The sequence below is a fragment of the Xyrauchen texanus genome, chromosome 12, assembly GCF_025860055.1.
Source record: "Xyrauchen texanus isolate HMW12.3.18 chromosome 12, RBS_HiC_50CHRs, whole genome shotgun sequence".
NCBI lineage: Eukaryota > Metazoa > Chordata > Actinopteri > Cypriniformes > Catostomidae > Xyrauchen > Xyrauchen texanus.
In genome coordinates, this window is record NC_068287.1 from 25,076,405 (window position 1) to 25,096,423 (window position 20,019).

The 20,019-nt window shown below is 36.7% G+C and overlaps 4 gene segments (V, D, J or C); all 4 read left to right on the plus strand.

The window, feature by feature from the left end:
• The first annotated feature begins 1,031 nt into the window (after positions 1-1,031).
• On the plus strand, positions 1,032-1,513 carry LOC127652306 (immunoglobulin heavy variable 4-39-like). The segment is given in 2 exon segments: positions 1,032-1,087; positions 1,197-1,513. Coding segments are annotated over 2 exon segments (360 nt in total).
• A 3,423-nt stretch (positions 1,514-4,936) lies between these two features.
• LOC127652307 (Ig heavy chain V region 914-like) lies at positions 4,937-5,494 on the plus strand. The segment is given in 2 exon segments: positions 4,937-4,982; positions 5,061-5,494. Coding segments are annotated over 2 exon segments (480 nt in total).
• A 641-nt stretch (positions 5,495-6,135) lies between these two features.
• Positions 6,136-6,727, plus strand: LOC127652956 (immunoglobulin heavy variable 4-28-like). The segment is given in 2 exon segments: positions 6,136-6,299; positions 6,405-6,727. Coding segments are annotated over 2 exon segments (351 nt in total).
• Positions 6,728-15,494: 8,767 nt separating this feature from the next.
• On the plus strand, positions 15,495-16,015 carry LOC127652308 (immunoglobulin heavy variable 4-39-like). The segment is given in 2 exon segments: positions 15,495-15,589; positions 15,699-16,015. Coding segments are annotated over 2 exon segments (360 nt in total).
• The last annotated feature ends 4,004 nt before the right edge of the window (positions 16,016-20,019 follow it).

Sequence of the window (20,019 nt, forward strand, 5' to 3'; positions counted from 1 at the left end):
TGAGAAGCACAAACATCTCTACAGCTCTAATGCAGGTACTCCTCTAAAATAACTGACAATTCTGCTCTAATAGTATAGCTAATGTTTGCACTTTGATTAAATGCAAGTAATTGGCTGCAACGATGTGCCGATTTTTAGTGCTTTCATTTTGTTACTATACTTTTTTGTGCCTTATTAATAAAGTGACACACTGATCATGCAGTAACACAATAATGTAATGACTGATATGCTTTCAATTATTCAGACATCTCCTCGAAATTCGAACACAATTGATCAAAAGAGATGCATACTACCAGGAGTTAATGGTGATGAAGCCTGTTAATAAGCATCTTAATTCCATGCAATAAACAGGACACACACACACACACACACACATGTTGTGTTTCCATGTTTTATGGGGACTTTCCATAGACATAATGGTTTTTATACTGTACAATTTTTATATTCTATCCCCTAAACCCAACCCTACCCCTAAACCTAAACCTCACAGAAAACGTTCTGCATTTTTACATTTTCAAAAAACATAATTTAGTATGATTTATAAGCTTTTTTTCCTCATGGGGACCGACAAAATGTCCCCACAAGGTCAAAAATTTCGGGTTTTACTATCCTTATGGGGACATTTGGTCCCCACAAAGTGATAAATACTGCACGCACACACACACACACACACACACACACACACACACACACACACACACACACACACACACACACACACACACACACAAGCACTCAATTAAACAACATTGTCTGTAAACTGTTTACACACAATAAAAGACTTCATCATTAATTATTAAATTCATCATTAAATTCAAGCAAAGTCTTGTTTAAAACCACGTTTATAGTGTCATGTCTCTTCATGTAACCTGTATGTTCTTGTTATCTGCATGAGTGGTTCATTACCAGCTCTGTATGCTTATGTAAATGTTCTGTTCCATATTTAAACAGTGGGCATCCGTCAGTTTATGGATGTTCGTTTGATCAGCAGAAGGAGGGAGAAGGAGAGCTGCAGTCCAGTTGAGCGGTCTTGTAAAATACATCATGTTCTGGTCATCTTTAGTGTTGCTTTTGGCAATGATATCTTGTAAGTTCACTTTTCTATGTGAATCAGAATTTTTATTTTATTTTTAAAAGCTTCCTAATAGTCTTTAAATTCTCTCTATCTCTCTATCTGGTTATTTAATTTCAAACAGGTATTTCTTCATTAGACATCACTCAGCCTGAGTTCCTGACTGTTCGACCTGGTGACACTCTGACTATCAACTGTAAAGTCTCCTATTCAGTTACTAGTTCGAGTAATTATGGAACAGGCTGGATTCGTCAGCCTGCAGGAGAAGCTCTGGAGTGGATTGGAGTGATCTACTATGAAGGGAGCTTATACTACAAGGATTCACTGAAAAACAAGTTCAGTATCACCAGAGACACCTCCAGTAACACAATCACATTGAAGGGGAATAATATACAAGCTCAAGACACAGCTGTGTATTATTGTGCCAGAGAATCACAGTGACACACACTAACAGCCTTCCAGTACAAAAACATCATCATATCATAAATTAGGACATTCATGGAAAATGTCTGCAACAACAACAACTACTGCCATTACTGTTACTATTACTAACATACAGGCAAAATATAATATTTTTTATAAAATAGTAGATGCCATTTTTGGCATTACTGATGGAAACGTTTCATTTTCACTGATCTTGTGAAAGTTAAAAAAGAAAAGTGTGTTTTAGAACATTCAAACACCATTATTTACTTTAATTTTATAATTTACCAGTATAATATGAGTTTTTAAGTTGTATAAAAGACTAATAAAAAAGTCTGCTAAACACAGAGGACGATGAGCCTAAACACAATGTTTATGTGTATTCATTCATAGTGTTTTAATTGGTTGAAAAGGGTTTATGGACTACCCCAAGTCAATTTGGATTTTCATACAGATCCTTTTAGTATGAGATCAAATGTTTTGACTTTTGATCAGTAATAAATAATCGATTTAGTGGAATCTAAAGCAGAATTTAAATGTAATCTAAAATACAGGAAGTTATTGTATAATCTTAATTTTAAAGTTAGTTTATCTGATCACAATATTAAATATTAATAATGCAGATTACATTTATTTCTTGTCTTATTTTGCATTATCGAAATGGAAAATTCAAATATATTTCTGTTGAAGTAATGACACAGGATGCACCTGTTCCAGCATGAGACCACATATTTGTGTCTGCTTCTCTCTTCTTTTCTACTGGTCTGTTTTATTTAATACAGCTACATGTATAAATCAGCAAGACACATATAATATTCTTTATTTTCTATTTGATAGCAAACCCCATGAGCATTTGTGTGGATGTAACAAACAAATAAAATAAAGCACAAAAAGATTTTTTTGCTAAATGTGGATCCTATTTAAGCTTTAAGGTTAATTCCATATGCTATTACACATATATTAGTGAACACCCACACCCACACCAACCCCCCCCCCACACCAACACAAATACAGTTTTTGCCCGTTGCTTGAACACATTTTGCAAAACTTCGCTCATTTTGCCAAAAGTCTACACACAAGTAAACATGACACAACATTGGGAAATATACCATTCACATCTGTGTCAAATTGAAACTCTGCTATCAAAACCTAACATTCCTTTTTCAAAATGTAACTCTGATGACAAAATGACACATACTTGCATCATATGCATACACTTTCAGATTAGGGGGATCACACTACTCTACTTTATATAAAACACTGCAGTCTTTGATTTTCACTGTTTATTCAGAAGGCATATTTTCAGGAGGCACATTTTCAAACAACCAAAAAAGCAAATAGGACTACTCAATATTGTACATTGCAGCACTGTACAGTGCAGTAACATGAATTCAGATAAAGCAAAAAAAAAATTATGACAATAGAAAAAACACTATACTGTAAACACAGAAAATCATGGCAATTGTGCATACGTGGGCTCATGGATCCCGCCGTCTGTTGGGGTCTGGCCACAGGACCTCATCGACATCGCAAGCAATGTCTTCTCCTGCTAGGCACCGTGGAAAATATCCCCTAGCATGTCGAAACCATCCATGTATTGCTGTCACCTGAATGTCGCCGCAGGCCTGTTCCATTGCCTGCAGAAGAGGCATGCGGGCATGTGGTTCTATAGGGTTTAAAAAGGGTGAGTATGGGGGCAAGAATACCACTTCAAATTGATTGTGGTTGGTGAACCAGGCCTGGACCAGAGCAGCCCGATGGAAACTGACATTATCCCATACCACCACAAACCTGGGCTGATCTGGTCTGTTCTGTACAACTATATTATGATGTGAGTATATGTTGGCTATTGTATGGACCTAGTTTTGCATGATAACGCAGAAGCCCTCGAAGACTTATGGTGGCACACAATGTGATATTTCCGCTGCGCTGCCCCGGGACGTGCACAATTGCCCTTTGGCCAATTACATTACGACCCCGTCGTCTTGTTTTGCTCAGGTCGAATCCAGCTTCATCAATGAAAATGAATTCATGAGGCTGTGCTGCTCCATCCATGACCAAGATTCTCTGTAACAAAAAAAAACATATTACTGCACTGCAGTGCTACACATACAGAACCCTCACCCCATCACACAGGTACCTGTGTAGCTCTCCGAATGGATCCATGTGGTACTGATATGGTACATATTCAGCTGCTACTGGATTTCACCAATACTGTATTGTAAATGTAAAGGACAGTTACACTTACCCGTACATATTCAGCTCGAAGTCCTTTGACCCTGACACTGTTCCTCTCAAATGGGACCCTGTAGAGCTGCTTCATGGTGATGTTGTGTTTTCCCAAGATGCGTCTGATGGTGGTGATGCTCACATGGTTTATGTTGTTGAACACTTGCCTGTCTGCAAGTATTTTCTGTCGTAGCTGGCTGATTAGTGTTCAGTTTTGCAAGTAAGTGCCTTCAGGTGTGTATTTGAGTGGTTGCAATTACCCGATGTGTTTTGTATTTTGGATACATGTGTTTTCCAAATGGCACCCTGAGATTTAATTTTTGAACGAAGTGTCTTATGTATGAAATAGAGTGTAGTATGCAGGACCAAGTGTGTTGCAGAATTGCAACTAGAGTGCAAAGCAGCGCTTTTGTTTAAGGTATGGGTACATGTGTTTGAGGTATGGTAACAAAAGCTTCAAGTTGTGTTACTTTAGTCTAAGCATGGGTCTATAGTGTTCAAGCAACGGGCAAAAACTGTAATATAATAGTTTGCTCGACAAGTGTTACAGCTCTTCAAAAAGACCAGGCAGTGCCTGTTTGAGTGCACCACATAAATGTACACCATGCACATTCAATTCCAGCATTTACTGATAAGTTAAAGCAGTGATTCTCAACCAGGGGGTCGGGACCCACTAGGGGGCCTCAAGATCTCTAAAAATGATTTAAAATATGATAGATTGTTATAATTTTTATATAATTATTATAATTCAACTTACTGAAAATGCTAAAAATGTAATAACTCCTTTCAACAGCTTGCTTTTTATGACAAATATATAGTTCTACACATTTCTGGAATCACAAATTTTAAGGAAATATCTTATAATATAAATATCTTATGGACTACATGGGACACCTTTGAATGTTTTCTCCGACAATGGGTGTTCTTGGAGTCTAAAAGGTTGAAAACCACTGAGTTAAAGTATTATCTCTTAATATCTATTAGCACATCAGTGTAGTACACAATAAAATCTCAAGTATTACTCAGCGTATATGCATCTCACTCTTTTAACACCATTTATATGTTATTGCTAATTCCTAATTACTATATTTCTAAAAAGAGATGAGTTAAAAAGATACAATACAGTCCTGTATGCAAATATTCCACACCCTCTCCTCAGTTTGAGAGATGAATGAATATAAACAGATTGCTCAAGCTCAGCTCAGCTCAATCATGTGTTGCTCAAATCTGTTCTTGCTGTTGCTAGCAGCTGTATCTTGTAAGTGTTAGTAACCACAGCACTATTCCAAATTAATGTTCGCAATTACAATGCTTAATCATGTCATAATTTCACCAGGTGTCCACTGTGTTGAACTGAATCAGCCTGCTTCCAGTGTTTTAAGGCCTGGTCAGGCATTGACACTGACCTGTCAGGTATCTGGATATTCACTGACTGACAGCAGCTACTGCACTCACTGGATACGACAGGCTGCAGGAAAAGCTCTGGAATGGATTGGAGCGATATGTGGTAGCAGTAACACATATTACAGTGATGAACTGAAGGGTAGATTTCAAGTAACCAGAGACTCTTCCAGCAGCACAGTAACTCTTAAAGGACAGAATATGCAGACTGAGGACACAGCTGTGTATTACTGTGCTCGAGAATACACAGTGATACAAACCACAAGCACTTCTGTTCAAATCAGCTTGAATGAAAAGAACAACAGAAAAGATATTTTGCGCTTTAATGTCAATAGCATGAAAAGGGATGTCACGCATACAATCTCATAAAACATGTCCTGCTTGTTTTTAGACCTGTCCCACATTAGGCCCAGTAGTCAGGAAACCCACAATACTGTGGTCTATGATAGAACCACTGATGTTTTCTTTAACAACATTTGTTTTCAAAAGGTTTATACAATGCGGCTTTCAGGTATATTATCATAGTGTTCAGAGACAACTGTGCTTTAGCTGCACTTATACAGTATTTAGTCTTAAGAGCACATACATAGATGTGTCATTCTGTGTTATAGAATTACAGGAAGACAGCCCATCAGTTATAGTTATGTGTTAATCCACTTAAGAACCACCAGTGTCTACGGCATTACAACAGTGTATTCTATAACACACAATTAATAACCTACAATAAGCTCGATAGGCAGGAAACCCACATTTATGTGATTTGCAAGTTTTGAGTTTATAATGGTGGGAACAACAGCATATTATATACAATATACTATATATATATATATATATATATATATATATATATATATATATATATATATATATATATATATGATGATAAGTTGTGAAGGCTTTAAGAAAGGTTACCACGTGAAATCCTTTCTTTCATATTTGATGTTTAAGTAAAGGTTTTGTAACTGCTGATAGGGGGCACTCTCGGCCCACACACACTAAATATGCTTATATGTTTATGTAAATTTCTTCCCTTTAAAGAGTGGACATGAGTCAGTTTATTCTTCTGATCACTAGTGTGAGGGAACAGCTACTTCTATTCATTAAGGCTGAGAAATTCCTGAGAAATACACAATGTTGCCTGCAGTTTTAGTGTTGCTTCTGGCAAGCTTAGACAGTAAGTCATTTTTCTGAACATCATTTAGGTTTGTTGCAGATTTTCAAAAAGCTTGTTAAGTGTTATTAAACTGAAAACCCTTTCTTCTAATTTCATTTTAAACAGGTATTAATTCATACGACCTCACTCAGCCTGAGTTCCTGACTGTTCGACCTGGTGACACTCTGACTATCAACTGTAAAGTCTCCTATTCAGTTACTAGTGCAGGAACAGGCTGGATTCGTCAGCCTGCAGGAAAAGCTCTGGAGTGGATTGGAGTGATCTACTATGAAGGGAGCTTATACTACAAGGATTCACTGAAAAACAAGTTCAGTATCACCAGAGACACCTCCAGTAACACAATCACATTGAAGGGGAATAATATACAAGCTCAAGACACAGCTGTGTATTATTGTGCCAGAGAATCACAGTGACACACACTAACAGCCTTCCAGTACAAAAACATCATCATATCATAAATTAGGACATTCATGGAAAATGTCAGCAACAACAAGCTACTGCCATTACTGTTACTATTACTAACATACAGGCAAAATATAATATTTTTAATAAAACTGTACATGCCATTTTTGGCATTACTGATGGAAACGTTTAATTTTCACTGATCTTGTGAAAGTTACAAAAAGAAAAGTGTGTTTTAGAACATTCAAACACCATTATTTACTTTAATTTTACACACACACACACACACACACACACACACACACACACACACACACACACACACACACACACACACACACACACACACACACACACACACACACACACACACACATAATATAAAAGTATAATAGTTTGCTCGACAAGTGTTACAGCTCTTCAAAAAGACCAGGCAGTGCATGTTTGAGTGCAGCACGTAAATGTACACCATGCACATTCAATTCCAGCATTTACTGATAAGTTAAAACTGTGGTTCTCAACCAGGGAGTCGGGACCCACCAGGGGGCCTCAAAATCTCTTAAAATGATTTAAAATATGATAGATTGTTATACTTTTTTTTTGCCGTAGCCAACAAAGTAATATTAAGGAACAGTAGTTAGACACTTATTATCTTTTAAAAGATAATAATTTAGTTCAGATGAGTTTGAAATTGAAGGTCATGACTACTGAAGCCTGATTCAAGTGAAAAATTGTTTGTAAGTGCCATGATTACAAATAGAATTATAGAAATATCCCACAAAACTATATCTTATACAGTAATCTAAGGTTATGAAAGGAAGAGATTCTGATAGCAGTGATATTATCATAACTTCTTATACCATATTTTAAAGCCCCGCCCCTTTTGTAATCAGAATGTAAATACACAAAGTATTTCTACCTACAGTCTTCAATGATTCATTTGCAGTTCTCTGGTCTCCCTGCATGCCTTGAGATGGCACACATTTCACTCTTATTCTTCGTCTTGGTGTGCTTTACTAGTATGTACAGACAATCTGTTTCTTTATGGATTCATATTTAATTCTGACTTCAGTGTTTGTAAGGTACTGAATATGACACTGTCAACTGCTCATTTCAATGTTCTTTTGTTTTAGGTGTTAATGGTCAAGAGTCTTGAGTCCATCCCTTCAAGTTCTGTCAGCAAAAAACCTGGAGAAACTTTGAATCTCTCCTGTAAAGGATCTGGATTTGATTTTGGACAATATGGCATGCACTGGATCAGACAGGCTGCAGGAAAAACATTGATCTGGATGGGGGTTATATGGTCCGATGCAAGTAAAACAGTGTATACTAAAAGTCTTGAGGGACGAATAGAGATAACCAGAGACAATCCAAACAGCATGGTGTATATGAAACTCTCTGATCTGAAAACAGAGGACTCCGCTGTGTATTACTGTGCAAGACATACACATTGATGCAAACACTACACAGAGCTGTACAAGAAAACATCAGAGAGGAAAATGAAAGATGTTGTCACAAGACCAGCAGATGACGCTGGAGCATAAGTCACTAGGGATGGGCGATACCACTTATTTTCTTTTCAATCCAAGCATTATCAAGGCCAATATTGCTAATTCTGATACCAATACGATAACTCTATTCAATTATTAAAATGAAAATTTTATCTGAAAATTCAGCAAATACTTAGGATAAAAGTGGTCATTTATAATCCATATTGTTTGTGTGTTTTTTTTTTTTTTACATTTAAAGGCATAAAAACTTCTGTTTTATTTAACCTTACTAAAATGAACCATGGTTTTAAAACACTTATCACTGATTATTATATCCACATTATAGATCAGTCATCATAGTTTAAAGATGGTATTTGTAGTAAAACCTAGTAACCACAGCAGTCAGGGTAACTATAGTAAACCCATGATTACAGTAAAGTGCTTATAATGATAAAGCTACTCAGTGGGAGACCTGGTTTGGTTCACACACAAACTCTGCACATCTGATATGTTGTACAGTGATATAAAAAAATATAGACATCAAAAGACACCTCCAAGATTATTTCACTAAAATAATGTCTTTAAATGATTACACTAGTACAGTATAATATTAGAGACTTTAACACTACTCAATTCAAAACAAGAGACTTGTTTAATATAACACTGTAATGACAGTACAATGTTTCTTTATAGTCCCAATCATAGGCGGGGTGTGTGTATGGCTGGGCAAGGCTTAGCCTTCCTCTGGCGATGGGCATGATTTTTGTATTAATGCTTATTATGTTGATCGGAATTCTTGTTGCTGCTCCGAATAACACTGCTCATAGCTGCACCTGTAAAATGTCTAAAATTGTTTTCCCCACCTCATATACAAACGTTAACAAGCGTAAAGGGAAAGCTGACTCTAGATCAGTGGCCATGAACAAATCCATCTTAAAATGTTAATCTCTTAAATCATGAAGAATGTCTTTATTTCTGAAAGAATTTAACATTTTAAAACAAATATTAAATAATGTAGTGCAATTCTTACATTAATAGGCCTACTTATTTATTAGATTCTGGTAGCATTGAAACGAGTGTATCCGCATTTGTAACATTCCTTTTTAATTCCATCCATTCACATTTAAATAAATAAGCATCCGATCAAACTTGAAATGATCCAGCATGGAGATGACTGAAAATAAATCCATCATAATTTCTTGAGCTTGTGAAGAAGATTCTCTCCACTGGATTTTATCTTAAATTCAAAACTTTAATTCAGCTGCATGACAGATGCAGGACCACTTTTATAAGGTGTATGCTATGGTGACCGGGAGGGGACATGTTCGATTCACTTGGCTTTGTCGTGGCCACGACATATTAACTCATGGGAATGTGATAATATGCTGTGGCCACGATATATTAATTAGTGGGAATGTGATAAGTCGTGGCCGCCATATGTTTTTGTCGAGGGAACGACATCCTTATGTTGCGGCCACACGATGTGAAGTCATGACCTCGAGATCTTGTGTTGAGGGAACGACATCCGTCACTGTAACCATATGCTACAGTAGTCAGCATGAGAGGTTATAAGTGAAAGACACATGAAGCGAATTCTTAAGTTTAATGGGCTTTGCCGTCAGAAATTTGCTGGCTTGAATGAAATATTCGGATTCATCATTGATCAGTTGAACGGTCCCGGACGCCTCCACGTTAGTTTTATATTTGACATTCGCGACAATACTCATTAAACTCTTGTGCAAATCACATTTTCAAGCCAAACCAACTTAGACATGCATGAATGGGTTTTCTTTGCCTAGCACAAAGCTTTTTTTTTATATATATATAAATTGATTAGCTCTATAAATCAATTAAACAATGTAACCATTTGATATTATGAAATCACAACAAATATAAAATGTTCTTAGAAAGATCCCTTTCATGACACAATGCTCTGTTTGTGGAATTTAATGGTGTAAATGTTTGTAATGTTCTAATTCCATTAATCTCAATGAGCATGTGACCTAGAGGCATGAAACCAACTGTAAAACACTCAGAAAATTATTCTGACCCATGTCTTAATGCCAGAGACTGCACTATATATATGACAGTCCTAATTCAAAGTCAAATGTTATTTCATTAGTCATCTCCATCTCATGCCGACTGCTGTAGCATATGGTTACAGTAACGGATGTCATACCCTCAACATAAGATCTCGAGGCTACGACTTCACATCGCTTTCACACGAGTTAATATGACGTTCCCACGAATTAATATCTCATGGCCACAGAATATTATCATGTTCCCATGAGTTAATATGTCGTGGCCACGACAAAACTAGTGAACCGAACATGTCCCCTCCCGGTCACCGTAGTATGCAGGTCAAAGCGCTGCTCTTGAATAGCTACCTCTGCCAGCATGCAGAACTGACTAGAGCGAAGCATCATTTTTGAAAGGTGTCTGAGCAAGTATACTCGTGAAATGTGTGAAAGCCAGAATGTGTGAAATAACAAACAAAAACCATGTCGGAACATAGAAGAAATAGAATAGGTTGACATACAAGCAAAGATGCCGGACCGTTTAAGCCCTGACTGAATATGACTCCAGATGGCAATAACTGTATTTAAATATGATAACAATATCATTATCTTAATATTCTTTATATCCATGCATCCAGGTTCCATTATCAGCTCTTTATGTATATGCACATTTTCTGTTCCACATTTAAACTATTCGCATTGCGCATTATCATGTTAGGGCATTCATCATAATAAAAAATATGAAACATAATAAACCACAGGATATAATATAATGTGCTAATACAATTAACATGTGAATACAATTAGCTGATAAAAAAGTTCCTTTGCCATTCATGTAGCCTATGACAGATTGTAAATTCAAGGTAGATCACCTTTACAGTATGAGGTTCTAGTCGGTTGTTTAATAAAGTGCAACTTTTAAATACCTTGTGTTATTGTTGTGTGTGGTTAGATTTTCCATAGCTGGTTTAGTTTTTATGGTTTACATAGGTTACAACAGTACAGTTGCATGACCAGTGGCATGTCCAGGCTTTTTTAACTAGGGTGGCCCATGTGGGGCACAGACTCGTTCAAGGGTGTCATGAAGCGTAACTCAACACCCCTTATTTTATTATTATTATTAATAATAATACAAAAATAATAGTAAGATATGTACATTTTCAGGATTTTTAATAGGCGAATGTTATTTAATTAATTAATTGTTAGTGTGGTGATGGGGGTGAGGCCGAGCGACATTTGCAGAGAGAGAGAGACAGAACGGTAAGGACAGACACCTGTGGGGAATCACTTCTAACAGCTGTTTTGTGATTGTAGTGAGAGTGGAGAGGGAGAAAAGGGCAATCCAGACTGCTGCAGGGAAGAGAGAGAGAGAGATGCACAAAGCTGTGTGTGTGTGACCGAGTACATTTTTTTACTAAAAAGCAAGACCATTTAGTTCTTTATACTGAAAAGCATTGAAAAATAAAAGAACGTATGCATCTTTACCCGGCTCCCCCTTCCTCCTTCAGAAGAAATCTAGAGACCTGTCACAGTGATGCCGAAACCCAAGAATTTGGAGGAAGACACGTCGTCATGGAATCCTCGCCCTTTGTGGATCAAGACCCTCACCAGCATCCACCAAATGCAACATCAGGCTCTCATTGAGCTGTGCCAGGAACAGGAGCAGCGATTCCAAATCAGAATTAGCTTTATTGCCAAGTATGATTGCACATAAAAGGAATACAAGGAAAAAACTTCCAGTGCACAAACAATACAGCAACAAGACAGAGATGATAATAAAAAAATATAGAATAAAAATAAAAAGTGAATAGAAAATATAAGTATATATAGAAAGACAATATATATATACTATACATACATATCATCTCAAGACGAGACCCATCTGCATGCTTTTGACCAAGTGAAAGTGATTGATGGTCAGCGCTTCCAGCCAGATGCTGCACTCGCATATCCATATTTTTTTAATTATTAAAGACTGGATGTATCGAGTGACGCAGGACGCTCAGACAAAGGAGAATACAACCCAATTGTTAGTACCGAAGAGCCATCAGGAAATGTTATTCCAGACGGCTCATTATAATCTGATGGCAGGTCACTTAGTTCAGGGAAAAAACACTAGAAGACCATCTGATGGCCCGTTTCTATTGGTTGGGTATTCACTGAGATGTTCTCAGGTGGTGTTCTCATGCCGTGAATGTCAGTTGATGAATCCTCGCCACCCCAAATGACATCGCTTTGTGTTGGTTCTGGTACACGGCTCCGCTTCCTCCTCCAGAAGAAATCTAGAGGCCTGTCACAGTTAGTAAATGTTAAGACAGTAAAACACAGAAGACTCCAGATAACATGTATTTAAAAAAAAAAAATCAGAATGTATGTAGTGTCTCTTGAAACTGCATACATTTTACGGACACTGCTAATATGAACAAATTAAGAACTGCGCATTACGTACCATTGAATACATGGTAGTTCTGTGCTGTTTTGTGGAGTTTTGGAGAGAGGACGCTACTGTGGTGTGACATAATACCATCAAGTAGGCTATTGTTTTATTTTGTGACAATAAAGAAGATTATAGGCATGGATTTCAGTTTTGTGTACTCAATTTAAACATATATTAGGACTGGCAAAAATAATCTGATTATTTAATGAAATGTAAACTTTAAAAACAACTTAATTTGATAAATTGGATCTAAATTCTTAAGAGTTGTACTATGAATTAATAATGAATGCATTCCATTAATGAAGGAAATAAATATAGGTATATGAAGAGGTAAATTTCTGAAATTTCTTTTTTTACTCCAACACATTATAAAGAACCCGTCAAAGTTCCTAAGGTTAGTAGTAATGTGGCATTGCATCTTCTGATGATTTTAAAAACGGGAACACGTATTTAAAATACAAAATATAAGTAACTGTTTTCCACTGAAGTTACAATTTAAATCATTGGTAATTAGAATATAGTTACATTCAAAAAATATTTTGATTACTGAAGAGATTACTGTCACGATTGTAGGTGAAGGCACACAGGACGAGGATCTACTTGCAGCGAAGGTTTATTTAATAAAAGGGTAACACGAAAACACAAACAAAGGAAAACATCCACGACGGGAAAAAGTAAAACAAAACACGAAAGGCATACAAAAGGGAATAAGCACAGACAGCACGGGTAACAGGCATCCACATACATCAAAGACCGACAGGGGAATGGAGAAATAAACAGGGTTATATACACAGAGGTGATGGAACTAAACGATAGGCAGGTGAAAACAATGAGTGAGTGCTGGCAGGTGGTGAGGGCAAGGAGAGTTGGGAAGTGTAGTTTTCTAGACAATGACTGGTGAAAACACGGACCGGACCACAAGGAACGTGACATGGAATGTGACGTGCTGAGTGAAACAGAAAACACGGGGCAGATGACACAGGAACGTGACAATTACTTTGCATTTTATTGTCATTTGTTTCATTTAATATTTCGTTCTTTCAGATGGAAAACATTCTAAAGTGCATTTGAACAGCGGTGAAATACTTTCTTATAATGTGTTACATTCATACGAGCAGACAGAGAAGTTTGGAGTAAGTTTGGAGCAGAAGAAACAGAAATAAATCTTGTTTAAATTGTCAGCTTTACGTTAAGCTAAAATGTTATTTCTAGCAATTTTACATGCATGTTACAAGACACGATCATATTTTTTTTTATCAAGAAAATTCATGTTGGATCGTAATTTCTTTTTTTCTAGTAAGACCTTTGATATTAGGGCAAATTTTTTTTTCTTGATAATAATTTTTGTCCTTAAAATCCTTAAAACAAGATCAATTTGATTTATCTTGGTTTAGAAACAACACTGCAGAAGATATATAGGTTTTTCAGAGAATGTATTTTAACATGTGTATTTTGTCTTACTGTACTGGCAGTTTTTATTGTCAAAACAAGTGAAAAATCTACCAGTGCTGAAGAAGTAATCCAAAGTATTTAGAATATGTTACTGACCTTGAGTAATCTAATGGAATAGCATTACATTACATGTACATTACAGCATGTATTCTGTAATCTGTGGTCATTTCACCTCCAGTTGACTCATATTGACCAGAAGCTAATTGGCTAATTTTCTAAAGGCTTGACATCATTTTCTGTAATTTTCCAAGCTGCTTAAGGCACAGTTAACTTTAAAATTAAAAGTGAAACAATCTCTCTGTAAACACTTGTTGGAAAAATTACTCGTGTCATGCACAAAGTAGATGTCCTAAGCAACTTGTCAAAACCATAGTTTGAAATCTGCACTGAAAAGTGTTTTAAGGACTTCAACCTAAGTGTATGTAAACTTCTGACTTCAACTGTACATGCCAGTGGACAGGCTTGATGATATCTTTGACTCCCTAAGCATAAGTCTGGTGAAACCAAGGAATTCTTGGGGGAAAGTAGCTACCTGTCAATCAACGACTGCGTTAAAACAAGATTTTTAAACTTTACCGGTACATGCGGCTTTTAAATGAAATTACTGTCTGGTCAGAAAATGCACAAGTTCATGGAACTTCATCAATGTGCCTGATAGCCTATAACAATAAAGTCAGATGAGAAGCACAAACATCTCTACAGCTCTAATGCAGGTACTCCTCTAAAATAACTGACAATTCTGCTCTAATAGTATAGCTAATGTTTGCACTTTGATTAAATGCAAGTAATTGGCTGCAACGATGTGCCGATTTTTAGTGCTTTCATTTTGTTACTATACTTTTTGTGCCTTATTAATAAAGTGACACACTGATCATGCAGTAACACAATAATGTAATGACTGATATGCTTTCAATTATTCAGACATCTCCTCGAAATTCGAACACAATTGATCAAAAGAGACGCATACTACCAGGAGTTAATGGTGATGAAGCCTGTTAATAAGCATCTTAATTCCATGCAATAAACAGGACACACACACACACACACACACACACACACACACACACACACACACACACACACACACACACACACACACACACACACACACACACACACACACACAAACACACAAGCACTCAATTAAACAACATTGTCTGTAAACTGTTTACACACAATAAAAGACTTCATCATTAATTATTAAATTCATCATTAAATTCAAGCAAAGTCTTGTTTAAAACCACGTTTATAGTGTCATGTCTCTTCATGTAACCTGTATGTTCTTGTTATCTGCATGGGTGGTTCATTACCAGCTCTGTATGCTTATGTAAATGTTCTGTTGCATATTTAAACAGTGGGCATCCGTCAGTTTATGGATGTTCGTTTGATCAGCAGAAGGAGGGAGAAGAAGAGCTGCAGTCCAGTTGAACGGTCTTGTAAAATACATCATGTTCTGGTCATCTTTAGTGTTGCTTTTGGCAATGATATCCTGTAAGTTCACTTTTCTATGTGAATCAGAATTTTTTTTTTATTTTTAAAAGCTTCCTAATAGTCTTTAAATTCTCTCTATCTCTCTATCTGGTTATTTAATTTCAAACAGGTATTTCTTCATTAGACATCACTCAGCCTGAGTTCCTGACTGTTCGACCTGGTGACACTCTGACTATCAACTGTAAAGTCTCCTATTCAGTTACTAGTTCGAGTAATTATGGAACAGGCTGGATTCGTCAGCCTGCAGGAGAAGCTCTGGAGTGGATTGGAGTTATCCTATATGAAGGGAGCTTATTCTACAAGGATTCACTGAAAAACAAGTTCAGTATCACCAGAGACACCTCCAGTAACACAATCACATTGAAGGGGAATAATATACAAGCTCAAGACACAGCTGTGTATTATTGTGCCAGAGATTCACAGTGACACACACTAACAGCCTTCCAGTACAAAAACATCATCATATCATAAATTAGGACATTCATGGATAATGTCTGCAACAACAACAACTACTGCCATTACTGTTACAATTACTAACATACAGGCAAAATATAATATTTTTTATAAAATAGTAGATGCCATTTTTGGCATTACTGATGGAAACGTTTCATTTTCACTGATCTTGTGAAAGTTAAAAAAGAAAAGTGTGTTTTAGAACATTCAAACATCATTATTTACTTTAATTTTATAATTTACCAGTATAATATGAGTTTTTAAGTTGTATAAAAGACTAATAAAAAAGTCTGCTAAACACAGAGGACGATGAGCCTAAACACAATGTTTATGTGTATTCATTGGTTCATAGTGTTTTAATTGGTTGAAATGGGTTTATGGACTACCCCAAGTCAATTTGGATTTTCATACAGATCCTTTTAGTATGAGATCAAATGTTTTGACTTTTGATCAGTAATAAATAATCGATTTAGTGGAATCTAAAGCAGAATTTAAATGTAATCTAAAATATAGGAAGTTATTGTATAATCTTAATTTTAAAGTTAGTTTATCTGATCAAAATATTAAATATTAATAATGCAGATTACATTTATTTCTTGTGTTATTTAGCATTATCAAAATGGAAAATTCAAATATATTTCTGTTGAAGTAATGACACAGGATGCACCTGTTCCAGCATGAGACCACATATTTGTGTCTGCTTCTCTCTTCTTTTCTACTGGTCTGTTTTATTTAATACAGCTACATGTATAAATCAGCAAGACACATATAATATTCTTTATTTTCTATTTGATAGCAAACCCCATGAGCATTTGTGTGGATGTAACAAACAAATAAAATAAAGCACAAAAAGATTTTTTTGCTAAATGTGGATCCTATTTAAGCTTTAAGGTTAATTCCATATGCTATTAAACAAATATTAGTGAACACCCCCCACACACACACACACAAATACAGTTTTTGCCCGTTGCTTGAACACATTTTGCAAAACTTCGCTCATTTTGCCAAAAGTCTACACACAAGTAAACATGACACAACTTTGGAAATTTACCATTCACATCTGTGTCAAATTGAAACTCTGCTATCAAAACCTAACATTCCTTTGTCAAAATGTAACTCTGATGACAAAATGACATATACTTGCCTCATATGCATACACTTTCAGATCAGGGGGATCACACTACTCTACTTTATATAAAACACTGCAGTCTTTGATTTTCACTGTTTATTCAGAAGGCATATTTTCAGGAAGCACATTTTCAAACAACCAAAAAAGCAAATAGGACTACTCAATATTGTACATTGCAGTAACATGAATTCAGATAAAGCCAAAAAAAAATTATGACAATAGAAAAAACACTATACTGTAAACACAGAAAATCATGGCAATTGTGCATACGTGGGCTCATGGATCCCGCCGTCTGTTGGGGTCTGGCCACAGGACCTCATCGACATCGCAAGCAATGTCTTCTCCCGCTAGGCACCGTGGAAAATATCCCCTAGCATGTCGAAACCATCCATGTATTGCTGTCACCTGAATGTCGCCGCAGGCCTGTTCCATTGCCTGCAGAAGAGGCATGCGGGCATGTGGTTCTATAGGGTTTAAAAAGGGTGCGTAAGGGGGCAAGAATACCACTTCAAATTGATTGTGGTTGGTGAACCAGGCCTGGACCAAAGCAGCCCGATGGAAACTGACATTATCCCATACCACCACAAACCTGGGCTGATCTGGTCTGTTCTGTACAACTATATTATGGAGAGCATCTAGAAATGTGAGTATATGTTGGCTATTGTATGGACCTAGTTTTGCATGATAACGCAGAAGCCCTCGAAGGCTTATGGCGGCACACAATGTGATATTTCCCCTGCGCTGCCCGGGACGTGCACAATTGCCCTTTGGCCAATTACATTACGACCCCGTCGTCTTGTTTTGCTCAGGTCAAATCCAGCTTCATCAATGAAAATGAATTCATGAGGCTGTGCTGCTCCATCCATGACCAAGATTCTCTGTAACAAAAAAAAAAACATATTACTGCACTGCAGTGCTACACATACAGAACCCTCACCCCATCACACAGGTACCTGTGTAGCTCTCCGAATGGATCCATGTGGTACTGATATGGTACATATTCAGCTGTTACTGGATTTCACCAATACTGTATTGTAAATGTAAAGGACAGTTACACTTACCCGTACATATTCAGCTCGAAGTCCTTTGACCCTGACACTGTTCCTCTCAAATGGGACCCTGTAGAGCTGCTTCATGGTGATGTTGTGTTTTCCCAAGATGCGTCTGATGGTGGTGATGCTCACATGGTTTATGTTGTTGAACACTTGCCTGTCTGCAAGTATTTTCTGTCGTAGCTGGCTGATTAGTGTTCAGTTTTGCAAGTAAGTGCCTTCAGGTGTGTATTTGAGTGGTTGCAATTACCCGATGTGTTTTGTATTTTGGATACATGTGTTTTCCAAATGACACCCTGAGATTTAATTTTTGAACGAAGTGTCTTATGTATGAAATAGAGTGTAGTATGCAGGACCAAGTGTGTTGCATAAAGGACCAAGTGTGTTGCATAAAGGAGTAAGTGTGTTGCAGAATTGCAACTAGAGTGCAAAGCAGCGCTTTTATTTAAGGTATGGGTACATGTGTTTGAGGTATGGTAACAAAAGCTTCAAGTTGTGTTACTTTAGTCTAAGCATGGGTCTATAGTGTTCAAGCAACGGGCAAAAACTGTAATATAATAGTTTGCTCGACAAGTGTTACAGCTCTTCAAAAAGACCAGGCAGTGCCTGTTTGAGTGCACCACATAAATGTACACCATGCACATTCAATTCCAGCATTTACTGATAAGTTAAAACAGTGGTTCTCAACCGGGGGGTCGGGACCCACTAGGGGTCCTCAAGATCTCTAAAAATGATTTAAAATATGATACATTGTTATAATATTTATATAATTATTATAATTCAACTTACTGAAAATGCTAAAAATGTAACAACTCCTTTCAACAGCTAGCTTTTTATGACAAATATATAGTTCTACACATTTCTGGAATCACAAATTTTAAGGAAATATCTTATAATATAAATATCTTATGGACTACATAGGACACCTTTGAATATTTTCTCCGACAATGGGTGTTCTTGGAGTCTAAAAGGTTGAAAACCATTGAGTTAAAGTATTATCTCTTAATATCTATTAGCACATCAGTGTAGTACACAATAAAATCTCAAGTATTACTCAGCGTATATGCATCTCACTCTTTTAACACCATTTATATGTTATTGCTAATTCCTAATTACTATCTTTCTAAAAAGAGATGAGTTAAAAAGATACAATACAGTCCTGTATGCAAATATTCCACACCCTCTCCTCAGTTTGAGAGATGAATGAATATAAACAGATTGCTCAAGCTCAGCTCAGCTCAACTGAAGCCATGTGTTGCTCAAATCTGTTCTTGCTGTTGCTAGCAGCTGTATCTTGTAAGTGTTAGTAACCACAGCACTATTCCAAATTAATGTTCGCAATTACAATGCTTAATCATGTCATAATTTCACCAGGTGTCCACTGTGTTGAACTGAATCAGCCTGCTTCCAGTGTTTTAAGGCCTGGTCAGGCATTGACACTGACCTGTCAGGCATCTGGATATTACAGTGATGAACTGAAGAGTAGACTTCAAGTAACCAGAGACTCTTCCAGCAGCACAGTAACTCTTAAAGGACAGAATATGCAGACTGAGGACACAGCTGTGTATTACTGTGCACAAGAATACACACTGATACAAACCACAAGCACTTCTGTTCAAATCAGCTTGAATGAAAAGAACAACAGAAAAGATATTTTGAGCTTTAATGTCAATAGCATGAAAAGGGATGTCACGCATACAATCTTATAAAACATGTCCTGCTTGTTTTTAGACCTGTCCCACATTAGGCCCAGTAGTCAGGAAACCCACAATACTGTGGTCTATGATAGAACCACT